The 13,992-nt window shown below is 37.8% G+C and overlaps 1 protein-coding gene across 3 annotated transcripts in view; it reads left to right on the top strand.

Annotated features, from left to right (window-relative positions):
• Positions 1-13,992, top strand: part of ACYP2 (acylphosphatase 2) — a 160,047-nt gene that overhangs the window by 5,804 nt on the left and 140,251 nt on the right. For all 3 annotated transcript variants that reach the window (XM_036111386.2, XM_036111385.2, XM_036111387.2), the window contains exons 2-3: positions 6,273-6,289; positions 7,649-7,758. In XM_036111386.2, coding sequence (XP_035967279.1) covers positions 6,273-6,289; positions 7,649-7,758 — 127 coding nt within the window. The remainder of the gene's footprint in view (positions 1-6,272; positions 6,290-7,648; positions 7,759-13,992) is intronic.

Below are 13,992 nucleotides of genomic sequence, written 5' to 3'. Positions count from 1 at the left end.
CAGTGTGTGTTTGGAGTCTTTCATAACTGAAGGGGCTGATGTCTCTGTCCCAGTTTCCAGAGCAGTGTGTCTGTAAAAAACCTGCATGTGTCATATCAGCTTCCCTTCTCTTTAACAAGCGAGGTGGAAGCGGGGCCAGAGAGGCCATGGAAGCCCATAGAAACATCTCTTCCAACACAGGCCCAGTCCCAGGAGTGCTCTGTTCCAGCCAGGGCCAATGATAAACTGCAGAGAATCTATCTCCATGTTTGCTTTTTCTTTCTATACGGATCTCCGTCTGTTGTACCCAAGTGCTTCAAACTAGGGATCAGGACTCTCAGAAAGATTCTGAGAAAATTCCAAGTGGGTTATGGAGCTTTGGATGGTTAATTCTCGCATGGTTCACTGCTTCACAAAGTGAATGGACTGACACCTCTCGATGCACATTCCTGTGGGGTTGTGGTTAAGGGGCCTAATAAATAACACCCCTCTTCATTATGTGAGTTCTTGACAAGGAAGATGAAGAGTGAAGCAGAAGTTTGGGAACGTGGTGTGAATCTTCAGGTAAGTGGCCTTCACGACAATCTCAGTGCAGAATGAAACACACCCCGGCACAGGCAGGGCTCCCCTAACACGCGGAACCGGGAGATACATAAGATCCCTGATCCCCGAGGGAAACTCACTCCCAGGAGGAGGAAGAAGAGGAAGCACTGGGCTATGCTTGTTTCTCCTTCTGAACTTACCAGTTAGATAAGCCCCTGCATGTCCCTGAGGAGGACTAGGGACAGGGTAGAGTGGCCAAGAGTGTCACACTAATGGATATTCCTCCTCAAAGAAGGAACTACCGTAGAGGCTCAGAAGCTTTCTCCTCTAGAAATAGGTTGCAAAGTCCAGAGAGAGCTCCACCATTTAGTTCTGGCCCAGTTCTTCAAGATGTTCTGTTCCCCAGAGTGTTTTCGTGTGGGGTGAAAGGAAAAGTTAGGGAGGTTGTCTGGTGACCACAATGGGAGAATGACTGCCCTGTTTGACAGAAAGAGGCAGGAAGGACTACACCACGGTCCTGTTTTCTGCTCTCCTTTTTCTTTTTTTTTGGGGGGTGACATTTTAAAAAATTGAGATATAATTCACATAATATTAAACTCACCCTTTTAAAGTGTTCAAAGCATACTAAATATATAGTGATTTTTTCCAGTAGTCACGATGTTTTTGCACCCATCACCGCTAATTCCAGAACATTTCCATCACCCCAAAAAGAAACCCTCCCTCACATTTCCCTTTAGCAGTCGTTCCCCATTCCCCTCAGGGGGGTCAGGGCCGAGGCCATTGTGGTGTCCTTGGCCTTTTCCTCATGGTTTCAAGAAGGCTGCTATAGCTCCATCATGATATTCAACCTACAGTCAGGAAGAGGGAGGCTATGAGGGCGAAACCGCCGGCCGTGTCAGTCCTGTCAACGCGCTTTCCTGAAGTCTTCCACCAGGGACATGGCTCGCATCTCATGGGCCACTCCTCTTAGAAGGAAGACAGGAACTATAGAAAGGCATGTTGCTGCCCCGAGTAAAATCAGAATCTGTTAGAAAGTTAGAAGGGGAGAATGGATTCTGTGTAGGCAGTTAGCAGTGTCTGCCACAGATATTCATAAATTAAGTAAATTTAACAGTAATGATTACATTCTGTATTCTTTCCCAGCTAGTGACACAGAAGGATTTATTCCAGGAAATCTTTGATCTCCATGGTCTCAACCTCAAAACATTAGATCGATAACCAAGACAAACTAAGTTTCTGTTAAGTCCATACTGAATCTTTCATACATGATTTATTTCAGTCTTATGTTTTGTTGTCCATCTGTCACTGCCTAGAGTAATGGGCAACATTTCCATTTTCTACCTGGTTTGTCAAGCAGTATGAACTTAGCCTAAAATTATGTCTCTTAAATGGCAGTCCTTTGGCTCTACTGTTTTAAGATTTGTTTAATAAATGAGTGTGCCATTATTGCTCATAGTTATAAATACAGCCACCACATTCTGCTTCAGTCTCTCATCTCAAATCCTGTTAAGTTCTATAAGACGACCGATTTAACCTTTACTTTTTCCCGTTCTTGTGGTTGTTATGTCTTTATTTATAAACAACATGCTGATATTAATAGTTCTTTTTTTGCCAACTTAGGCATTATCTAGTGGCTTCTTGCTATCCTTTATTTTATATACTAAATATGTATGTATACATGTAATGTTAACTTTAAAAGTAAAACTGCCAGTTATTTTACCAGCAAAAAAGGGTTTATTTGGGAATAAAAGAGAATTGTGAATCAGGACAAACAAGTTGGGGCACAACCTTAGGTGAGTCTGGGCAACAAAGGAGAGGCATGCTTTTTTAAGGACAAAAGGGGTACTTTGGGAAGGCCGTTATGAACTAAAAGTCCAGTGGGGTAAACTGGGAATTCCAAGTGTGGTGGCTTCTCTTTGGCTGAGCTGTTGCCCAGATGAGGGGGCAGGGAATGAGGAAAGTGTTTCTTCCTTAGGCTGCAGTAGCAGAGTACTATCTATATGCAAGGTCAAGCCTGGGTAAGGTCAAGTCCCTCACTTCCTGTTGGGTCTGCAATGGACTATGAATGGCAGGGCGTGAGAGCTCCCCCTGCTTAAACCTCCCAACTCCATTTGAGTAAAATTTCCCATTACTAATTTTCATAACACTATGTATTATCATTTAGGTAAAGTTCTGCTAGAATCAGCACAGAATTCTTGAGATTCTTGCCAGCTCTGGAATGCAGTAAATTTATTATCATCATTTTGAATTAGACTTAAAGTCTAATCAATCTGCCTGTATGTATATTTGCAATATTAATAAGGAATTATTACAGGAGAGTTAAGTATTTCACTTAAATACTTATCAGCTGGTTTATCTTTCATTCATTTATTCAACTGCTATGTGCCAAGCTCTGATCTAGGTGCCGGGAACACAGTGGTGAACAAGACAGAAAAAAGTCGTGTCCTAATAGAACTTTCAGTGAAGACAGGAAATTAAAAAAAAAGTAGACAAATGTCTTGTAATGTCATATGGTAATCAGTACTATACGTATATAGGAACCATATGGGTGCATTGCTGTTTTAGATGAATTGGTCAGGGGGCATATTGTTACGGGATTTTTTTTCCTTTAGTGCCCGTGGTTCTTGGTCACACCGCTTTGAAGAATGAAGAGGCAGACCAGAGGAAGAGTGGTGGGCAGCAAAGGGAAGTTTTTTGAGTGATAGTAAAGCAAAGTTTATTGAGCGATAGTGCAAAGCTCCTGAAGAGGGAGGGGACCCAAGAGGGTTGCCACCAGAGTTTCTAAGTCTAGGGGATTTTATGGGTTTGTCGGCAGGCTGTTTTAATCTTATTAACCTTCCATGCGCCTGTCACCCAATCAGGTTTTTGTCATCTACCTATCACCTGGGAAAGGTTGGACGGCTCCGTCCAGGGTGGTGTAAAATCCTTTTAAGGGTGGTTTCCTCTTAGAGTGGGGGTGGGGTGGGGTGGGGGGCCTTTGTCCCTGCCTGCCTTTCTTCCAACCATCCTTCATTAATACTTCTAAGGAGATGACATTTGTGCAGAGACATGAAGGAGATGGAGTTAGTCATTAGAAGGTCAGGAGAAGAGCATTTTAGGCAGAGGGAATAGTACATACAAAGGCTGTGAGGCAGGAATATGCTTGGCATATTGAGGAGCACGAAGGAGGCAATATTTGTCTGAAATGGAGAGAGCAAAGAGGGAGTCCTAAAATATGAGGTAGATTCATGGGGGAGGGAGTCTGGAGGCTGTGGCCAGTAGGACACCTCTTATTTTGAGTGTAATGATGAGCCAGTAGAGGGTTTTAAGCTGGGGAAGAAAGTGATGCGACATTACTTAAGAAGAGAAAATCACCTTGGGTGTTTTATAGAGAATAGACTGTAGGAGGGCAGAACTAGAAGCAGGGAGACGAGTTAAGGAGGCTGTTGAGAAATGATGATAATTTGGACTAGGGCATAAAAACAGTATTACCCATGTTTCTAAAAACATTGAAACAGAATCAGCTTTTTTTTTTTTTTTTTTTTGATAAGTCTTAAATGAAGTTTGGGGCTAGGAATAATTTGTAAAGTGAGTGCAGTGACATGGTTTTGAATATTTAACTAAGTGACAATCTAAGTGAAGGGCTGCCTGGGCTGCTCCAACACCAGGTCCAAGGAGGGTGCAGGGGAGGGTTTTTTTGCCTTTTCATTGTCTGAAGCTCCATTCCTGTAGTGCTGTGGGCTTGTAAAATAGGTGAAGGAACATTGCTCTGCAAGCACATGATTTAGTTACCAACATGAACCTGAACAGCGTCATCCAGAAAGGCATCAGATCTGCAATACCTTACAAGACTTTTCCCTTTACGATGCAGTTCTTGATTGGAAATAAAAGTCCTGGGATGCCTGGGTGGCTCAGTCGGTTAAGCGTTTGCCTTCGGCTCAGGTCATGATCTCAGGGTCCTGGAATCGAGTTCCGCATCAGGCTCCCTATCCCTCTGCCCCTATCCCCCGTTCATGCTCTCTTTCTCTCAAGTAAATAAATAAATACAATCTTAAAAAAAAAAAGTCCTTTTCAAACCTTTCCCAGGCCTTCCATTAAGGTAGCACCACCCATTGGTTCTACACTTTCGTGAGCCTGTGAATCACCCGGGGAGGATGCTAAAACCTGATTCCTGGACTCCACCTGCAGAGTTTGTTTCCGGAGGTCTGGGGAAGGGGCCTGAGAATATGATTATCTGAAAAACTCCAGTTCTGCTGGTGCTGTTGGGCATTGGGCTGTTCTTTGAATAGGAAAGTGCCGGACCAGATGTTTCCAATTTCTGTTTACTTCCATTGCCTGGCTTTCTTTTCCTAATGCTGACATCACAGGGGGCTACTGGCTGTGGAGGACCTCAGGGGAATGGGCACAACACAGCCCTGCCCTAAACCTTTAATGCTTCTTGGGCAGCGTCTTTTTGGGTTCCCCTCAGGCTTAGGATAAAACGACTGCATACTTTTCACAGTTCGGCCTGTTTTCTGTTCCGTCCCTCTCTTCTACATGGTCGGCTTTAGCTGAAGTTTCTCTGTGAGTTTTCTGCCAATTCCTTGCATATCTACAAGCTACTGTCTTTCCTTCCATCTATATAACAAATTGCCTTTCTGATTCCCCTTCAGATCAATACTTGCCACTCATCATTTCTACCCATTTTATATGTATGTTTTAAAATATCTTTATAGCCCTATAAAAATTCCATTTGTGATATATCCTGTCTTTATTGCATTACTACTCTTTTTCTTCATACTCATTTGATATCACAATACGCTATCATCAGAAAACAAATGATACCCCCGTTATTATAAATCTGCTTACAAAATACATAACATTATCTAAACCATCGATCTCTTCTGTATCTTTTTAAGTAGGCTCAATACAAAATACATAACATTATCTAAACCATCGATCTCTTCTCTTTTTAAGTAGGCTCAATACAAAATACATAACATTATCTAAACCATCGATCTCTTCTGTATCTTTTTAAGTAGGCTCAATTGATGTATATATAGGCACTATCTTTTGACCTCTTATTGGATATTGGTTTGATTTATCACTTATGATTTCCCAATGTATTTAAAACATTTTTTCAGTTGAGATATAATTTAAATTCAGTAACATTCACCTTTTTTTCGTGTATAGTTTAATGAGTTTTGAAAAATGCATACAATCACTTAATGACCACCACAGTTGAGATGCAGGGCAGTGCCTTCACCCCAGAAATTTCCCTCCTGCCTCTTTGCAGCTCTCCTTCCCCCAGCCCTTGGCAAACCTGATCAATTTCCTGTCCCCATAGTTTTGCTTTTTCCAGAATATGGAATTAAAATAAAAACAGAAATGTTTTATTGCATTCAAATTTGAATTTATTCCTTTCACTTAAAGAAGAAATTCTAAAAGCTGAGGATGGGTAAGTTGTATGCCAAATATACTTAACTGTCCTTGGTAATAAGTATTTTGTTTTATTTACCCTTTTGAAATAGAATGAATATGCAGTGTGGCTTTTCATGATTCTTTGGTTTCAGAATAATACTATTTTTCTCCAAAAAGTCTTCCTTTTCTGTTTTTATTTTAAAAGAAAATAATTTTAAAAAACATTCTCTGAATATGTTCAGATATGAAAGTTTTTGTTCGTTTCATTTACTTACTATTTAATAAAATAGATGAAAGTGAAGTCAGGAGATACATAATTTTTTAAAAGTTAGACAAACTGACATTTCTTTTTATCTTTTTTTTTTATACAGGTGTTTGCTTCAGAATGGTAAGTGAATTTTTTGGTTTTTTTCCCCCCTACTTGTTATTTCTATTTACAGAGATAGAGCAGTTTTCTACTTAGTGCTGGTCTAGTGCTTATTTTCTGTCCTTGATGGTAAATGAAGTACTTGTATTTCTTCCAAATTACTGCTTGAGATTTTTTATTAAAGTTGTCTTTTGAAAGTAGTCTATCAAAAGCATTACAGCCTGCCTAGTTTGTAGTTAATGTTTTGTATGAATTTCAAAAGTATCTCTACTGGGATAATCAAATTAAACATTTTGGTTAGGTTTACTGAATATAAAGTATGGGATTTGCTCCTTGTTCTGGATGGAAGAAGCCCTCCAGGCAAATGTCTCTATCTTGAATTGCATGATAAAAAGTGCTCAGGTTGCATAAGGAAGTGGTTCTCAGGGGTTAAGACAAGTTAAGACTCCTTATTACTTTTAAAATTTTTATTTTGTTAATATACTTTTTTCCTAAAAGTAAAATGTGCATGTGTTTTCACCTATTGCCTGAGCTAGCAGTCACTAGATTAGCTCTCTGTTCCTAACCTCTGAGGGTTCTAGCATGTTCCCAACCAGTGAAGTCTCCTCGTTTTGAGATAGTTCCCTACCCCACAGTTCAGATTGTCTCCTTTTTCATTATTATTTTCAGAACCAGCTTCACCATAAATCCTAGCTGTAACCATCTCTGTTTGGTTGGGGATGTAGAGTGTGTAGATTCTTGGTCACTCTGACCTCCAAACAGAAGACCGTGTTTTTAAAAAATTTCCGTAGATAGCATCCACAAGAATTTTGTATGATGTCGATAAAATAGTTCAAAATCAAAATGTTGCTAGGTTTTCATTTGTCAGCATAACTGAATTTAGAACTGAGAAGAGGAATTTTTAAAAGACTGTAAAGAATAATAGGAGAAATAAACTTACCTATAGACAATTGTAACATTTGTGTGGCAAGTCCATAGCCAATGGAAGACATCAGAATCTTTTAATTGAATACTGTATATTGATCATAATTCAGTATTTTCCCTCAGTGATTGAAGATCTTGGAGTGATGATCATGTGGAATCCAGACAACGTAATTGAGTGTTAGAAGGTATAGGGGCCGTGCAACTGAATTTTGTGGATCCCAAAACACATCATGGAAACTGTTTTCTGAAGTAATTCCCACTATCAGTTTATTTTCTCATAATGTGCTTGTCTTTCCTGAAAGCGGAATTTAATAAGATCCCATTTAGGTGAAGGTCTTGTAAACAGGTATGATTGTAGGTCAGCTACAAAATTTTTGGCATGGATTGTAGGAAAAAAACTATCAGTTACATTTTTTGATGCTGGATTTTGTTTCATTTATTTTCTCCTAAAACCAGTACACAGAAGATGAGGCTAAGAAAATAGGAGTGGTTGGCTGGGTGAAGAATACCAGCAAAGGCACTGTGACAGGCCAAGTGCAAGGCCCCGAAGAGAAAGTCAATTCCATGTAAGTAGCAAGACTAATAATGCATTCATGCGATTAATGAACTTATTTTAATGTTTCATTGGACACTAAGAATAGTATTGATGGACCAAATTCAGTTTGTAGATTATAACTAAACTAACACGTTTTTAGGCATGCCAGCAAGGAAATCTTCAGAGTTGGGAATGGAATTTGTACATTTAGGAATGGATTTCCCCTTGGGCAGGCCCTCCAAAAGAGCAATGGTGTCACTCTTTAATCTATTTGAATTGTGTTCTGTCTCTTCTAACATGGGGGAAACATCTTGGGCCCACGTATCTCTCATCCAAAGTGGTTGTGAAGAAGCAAAAGCCTTTGGATGGTTCTTGAAGTTCTTTTAATTAATTGATTAATTTTTTGAGATAGAGCATGCAAGCATGTGCGAGGGGTGGAGGGAGAGGGAGAGAGAGAATCTCAAGCAAGCTCCATGCCCAGCACAGAGCCTGACATGGGGTTCAATCTCACAACTCTGAGATCATGACCTGAGCCAAAATCAAGAGTTGGATGCTTGACACCCAGGCACTCCTGGTTCTTGAAGTTTTTAAAGTAGACTTCAAGGCAAAAAGGCTGCTCTGTACTTTTTATTAAGTATCTTATTTATCTAATTGTAATTTTATTTTTACTGTTGGTAAAAGTGTGTTTTATGAGTTTTAGGGCTACCATAATGAGTCCTTGCATTCCAAAGGAGACCTGGGTTCAGTAGTAAGGAAAACAGTGCCCTGTCATATTCAAAGGCCTTATCTTTTCAGTTTCATAAATTCCACTGTTCTCTGTAGTATTTTTTTAAAATAAAAAATAGCTAACATTTGCTGAGTATTTGCAGTATTAGGCAATATGCTACACGCTTCACATGGTTTATCTCATTTAATCTTCATAACAGATCTTATGACGAAAGTGCTAAGTCATACCCAATTTATTTTATTGTTTGCAGTTTATCTTTGTTTTCATTACTTAATGTTTTCAGATTTCAAAAGTAATACTTTTTTGCTTATTGTAATAAGTGAAGTAGTAAGATGCTGAGAGGTAAAAAAGCAAAGCTAGTAATCTGCCCCTTCCCCTCTGCTTCCCTCCTCTTGATGGAACCCCGGGCCTGTGGCCTTGTGAAGACTTTCTGAAGCTTTCTCTTTCACTTTAAAGTATTTAAGCATTTATAGTTAGGATTTTGCTTGTTTTTACCAAAATAGACTACTTTATGCATATTTTTCTGTAACTAGTTTTTTCATTTTATAGACATTCATCAATCAGTAAACATATAACCACTAACTCCTTATTTTTTCTAATTTCTTTATGTATAAGTACATACTTTGTGTATAAAACTTGTAACCCAACTTGGTAAGTGGGGTCTAAAAATTCAATTTCATAAAATGTATGGTAACAGTTAATGAAAAACTAATTTTCAGTAGGATTGTCCAAAATGCAGAAAAGATTGTGAGACTTATGTTGTATAGAACTAAGTAGTTCAAAAAATGATAAAGTGCCAAATGACTATGAAGTATTAGGAATAGGGGCTGCATGGGAGGATAGATGCTCATGCCTATCATGTTATATCCTAATCCATGTTGTAGCAGGTTTTTTATTAATATCCTTCACATAAATGTAATCATATCATATACATTCTGCCCAGTTTTTCTTTTCAACCCCTGCACACCCCTTCTTCCTTCCCAGTACTACCAGTAATCTATGTTAGCAACTGGGAGGGCTTCCTCCCGTGTTTGTTTCCATATTCACCTTCACACACACACACACACACTTGGGTGCACAAACAGTTTTGGGTTATGATCAATATTTGCTTTTTAAAAATGGGATCATGGTGTACACACTTCTGTGCATCTCACTTTAAGATTCAAAAATATCTCCAGGAAACAAATAATCCAATTAGAAAATGAGCAGAAGACATGAATAGACATTTCTCCAAAGAAGATGTCCAGATAGACAACAGACACATGAAAAGATGCTCCACACTGCTCATCATCAGGGAGATGCAAATCAAAACCACACTGAGATATCACCTCACAGCTGTCAGAATGGCTAAAATAAAAAACACAAGAAACAACAACTGTTGGCAAGTATGTGGAGAAAAAGGAACTCTCAGGCACTGTTGGTGGGAATGCAAACTGATGTAGCCACTCTGGAAAACAGTATGGAGGTTCCTCAAAAAATTAAAAATAGAACTACCATATGATCCAGTAATTCCACTATGAGGTATTTACCCAAAGAAAATGAAAACACTAGTTCAAAAAGATATATGCACACCTATGTTTATCGCAGCATTATTTACTATAGCCACGTTATGGAAGCAGCCCAAGTGTCCATCCATAGATGAATGGTTAAAGAAGATGTTATATATATACAACAGAATATTACTCAGCCATAAAAAAGAATGAAATCTTGCCATTTGCAACAACATGGTTGGACCAAGAGAGTATAATACTAAGCGAAATTAGTCAGAGAAAGACAAATACCATATGATTTCACTTGTGTGGAATTTAAGAAACAAAACAAATGAACAAAGAAAAAAAGAGACAAACCAAAAAGCAGACTCTTAACTATAGAGAACAAAAAGATGGTTACCAGAGTGGGGGTGTATGTGGGGGATGGGTGGAATAGGTGAAGGGGATTAAGGGTACACTTACCATGATGGGCACTAAGTAATGTATGGAATTGCTGAATCACTATAGTGTAGACCTGAATAGAACACTGTGTATTAATTATACTGGAATTAGAAAACAAAACAAAACAAAAATACATCCAGGGAAACCCATCCAAGTCAAATGGTAGAGCTTTAATTCATTCTTTTTAATAGCTGCTTAATATTCCACAGTATTAATGTACCATTATTTATTATCTTATTGCTGAGAATTCATTTTGTTTCTCTTTTTTTTTTCCAGTAAGAGCAATGCCATAATAAATATTCTACTGGTGATTTTATATTTGGGAGATGGATTCCCAGAAGTGTGGTTGACATGTCTGTGTACTATTAATTTAAAAAATATTTGTCAGACTGCTTTTCAAAACAGCTGTAAACAATTTACATTTTTTTCCTCTTCATCCTGTGGGCAATTGGTATTATTGCTCTCCAATTTCTTTTATCTGATTGGGTGTAGAGTGATGTATTATTTTTTCACTGTAATTTGCTTTTCTCTAATTACTGGTTATTTTGAGCATCTTCATGCTTGTGGCTATGTGGATTTGTTCTCATGAACTAACTCCCTTTCACATCCTTTCTTCATTTTTCTATGGGACTGTTTGTCTCTTGCCAATTTTTAAGAGCTCTTTTTATATTGGTAATGATTACTAACTCATTATCTGTTATCTCTTTTGCAAGTATTTCCCCAAATCTATCCTTTGCCTATTCATTAGTTTTGTTTATTTATGATAGCTTTTGCAACATAGATTGTTTTAATTTTTATAAACTCAAATATGGTTATCTTTTCTTTCTGGTTAAGAAACAGATTGTAAGTGTTGTTCTAACTTTTTGATGCTTTATTTACTATATTACACATTTATTCCATTTGGAATTTGTTTTTTATTTATAGTATGGGATTGGGGACTATTTTTTACCAGCTGGATAGCAGTTGTGCCAGCATTACTATTAAATAATCAGTCTTTCCCCATAGAACTGAAATCATTTTATCGTATATTGACATAGCATATAAACTGGATTTTATTCCTGGGTTCTCTTCTGGTCCCCTACTAGATCTATTTATCTATTCCTAGACTAATACTTCATATTGATTTAATTACAGTGTCTTTGTAGGATATTTCCCTTCACTATTTTTTTTATTCATTTATTTGCTTCCTTGGGCATTTATTTTCTCTTTAAACTTTAAGATACTCTTATTCATTTAATTGGAATTATATCTGTTTTTTATTTTTATTATTTAATTATTTATTTAAAGGTTTATTTATTTATTTTAGAGAGAGAGAGTGCACTCTTGGGGGGAGGGGCAGAGGGAGAGAGAGAGAATCTTAAGCAGATTCCAGACTGAGTGCAGAGCTTGACGCAGGGCTCAATCTCATGACCTGAGCCGAAATCAAGAGTTGGATGATTAACCGACTGAGCCACCTAGGTGCCCCAAGGAATTATATCTGTTTTTTTTAAAAAACTTCCCTGATTGTCTTACAAATATGCTTTTTAAAATAAACTTTAGGGGTGCCTGGCTGGCTCAGTGGGTAGAGCATGAGACTCTTAATCTGGGGGTTATGAGTTCAAGCCCCACACTGGATGTAGAGATTACTTAAAAAATAAATCTTAAGAGCACTTGGGTGGTGCAGTCAGTTAAGTGTCCAAGTCTTGGTTTCAGCTTGTGTCATGAATTAAGGGTCCTGGGATCCAGTCCTGCACTGGGCTCCCCATTCAGGAGGGAGTCTGCTTGAAATCTCTCTCCCTCTCCCTTTGCCCCTTCCACTTGTGCTGTCTCTCTCTTTCTGCCTCTCTCTAATATAAATAAATATTAAAAAAAATAAAATCTTAAAAATACCCAACAACTTTATTTTTTAGAACAGTTTTAGATTTACAGGAAAAATTGTAAAGATATTACCAAGAGTTTCCATATACTTCTCACCCACTTGGCCCTATTAACATTTTACATTGGTATGATACATATGTTACAATTAATGAACCAGTATTGATGCATTAGTATTAACTGAAGTCCATAGTTTTTTCAGATTTCTTCAGCTTTTACCTAATGTTCCTTTTCTCTTTTAGGAACCCATATTTTACTTGCTATTTGATTCCACACTTTTATGATATTAAGAGAATTGATATTAAATCTTCTCATCTAAAAATATGGATTTCTTTTCATTTGCTCAGATTTTTAAATTTATTCTTCAATATGTTTTTATGATTATCATCATATAGATTTTGTGCTTTCCTTGCTGACTTTATTCCTAAATCTTTGTCTTAGTCAGTTTGGGCCGCTGTTACAAAGTCCCATAGACTGGGTCGTTTATAAACGACAGAAATTTATTTCTCACAGTTCTGGAGGCTGGAAATCTGAGATTAGAATGCCAGGATGGTCAGGTTCTGGTGAGAGTCTTCTGCTAGGCTGCAGACCACCAACTTCTCATTCTATCCTTATATGGCAGAAAGAGAGCTAGCTAGCTAGCTCTCTGGCCTCTTGTTACAAGGGCACCAATCTCATTCATGAGGGCTCTGCCCTCACGATCTACCTACCTCCCAAAAGCCCCACCTCCAAATACCATCATATTGGGGATGAGGCATCAACATATGAATGGGGGGCACATTCATTCCATAACAATATTTTATTGACTTTTTCATGATTGTGTATGGAATACTTTTCCTATTTCTATTTCTGTGTGCTTATGCTAGAATAGAGAAAGCCTAATGACTTTTATCTTATATCAGAGTTACCTTATTGAATGTTCTCATTAATTCTACTAAATTTTTTTTGGTAAACTATAGTTATTGGATTTTGTTAGTACACAAATATGTAATTAGCAAAAATAATGTATCCTTTTTTCAGTGTTTATTTCCTTTACCAGACCCATCAAGGCAATGTTGAATAATAGCAATAGTGGGCATCTCGGACTGATTGTATTTGAAATGGTTTTATTTCATCAGGTAGAAGAGTTTGCTGTTGATTTTTGTTAAATATACTTTATCACATTGAATTTCACTCTTGAGTTCCTCAAATTAAGCTCTAATTAGTCACAGAGTGTTATTCTTTTGAATCATTACTGAATATTACTTGCTAATATTTTATTTAGAGTTTTTGCATCTCTATTTATAAGTGGGATTATGGTTTCCTTTTTTTAAATTTTTACTCTATCAGTTTTGCTGGCTTCATAAAATGTATTAGGACATTTTCCATCCTTTGCTTCATTCTGGAATAACTTAAATAATATTGGAGTTACTGTTATTAAGTTAGCTGAAACAAGTTATGAAATCACTTGGTCCTGGTACCTTCTCAATGCTGGGCTATTAACCACCTTTCCAATATAGTCTATTGTAATTGGTGTGTTTGAGTTTTCTACTTGTTCCCAGATTCTTTTTTTTTTTTTTAAGATTTTATTTTTATTTTATTCATGAGAGACAGAGAGAGACAGAGGCAGAGGCAGAGGGAGAAGCAGGCTCCCTGAGAAGCAGGGAACCTGATGCAGGACTCAATCCTGGGCCTCTGGGATCACTACCTGAGCCAAAGGCAGACACTTAACCGACTGAGCCACCCAGGTGCCCCCATTTATGTTTTCTTAGGA

Source organism: Halichoerus grypus, chromosome 10 (genome assembly GCF_964656455.1).
Source record: "Halichoerus grypus chromosome 10, mHalGry1.hap1.1, whole genome shotgun sequence".
Lineage (NCBI taxonomy): Eukaryota > Metazoa > Chordata > Mammalia > Carnivora > Phocidae > Halichoerus > Halichoerus grypus.
This window is presented reverse-complemented; position numbering and strand designations above follow the sequence as displayed.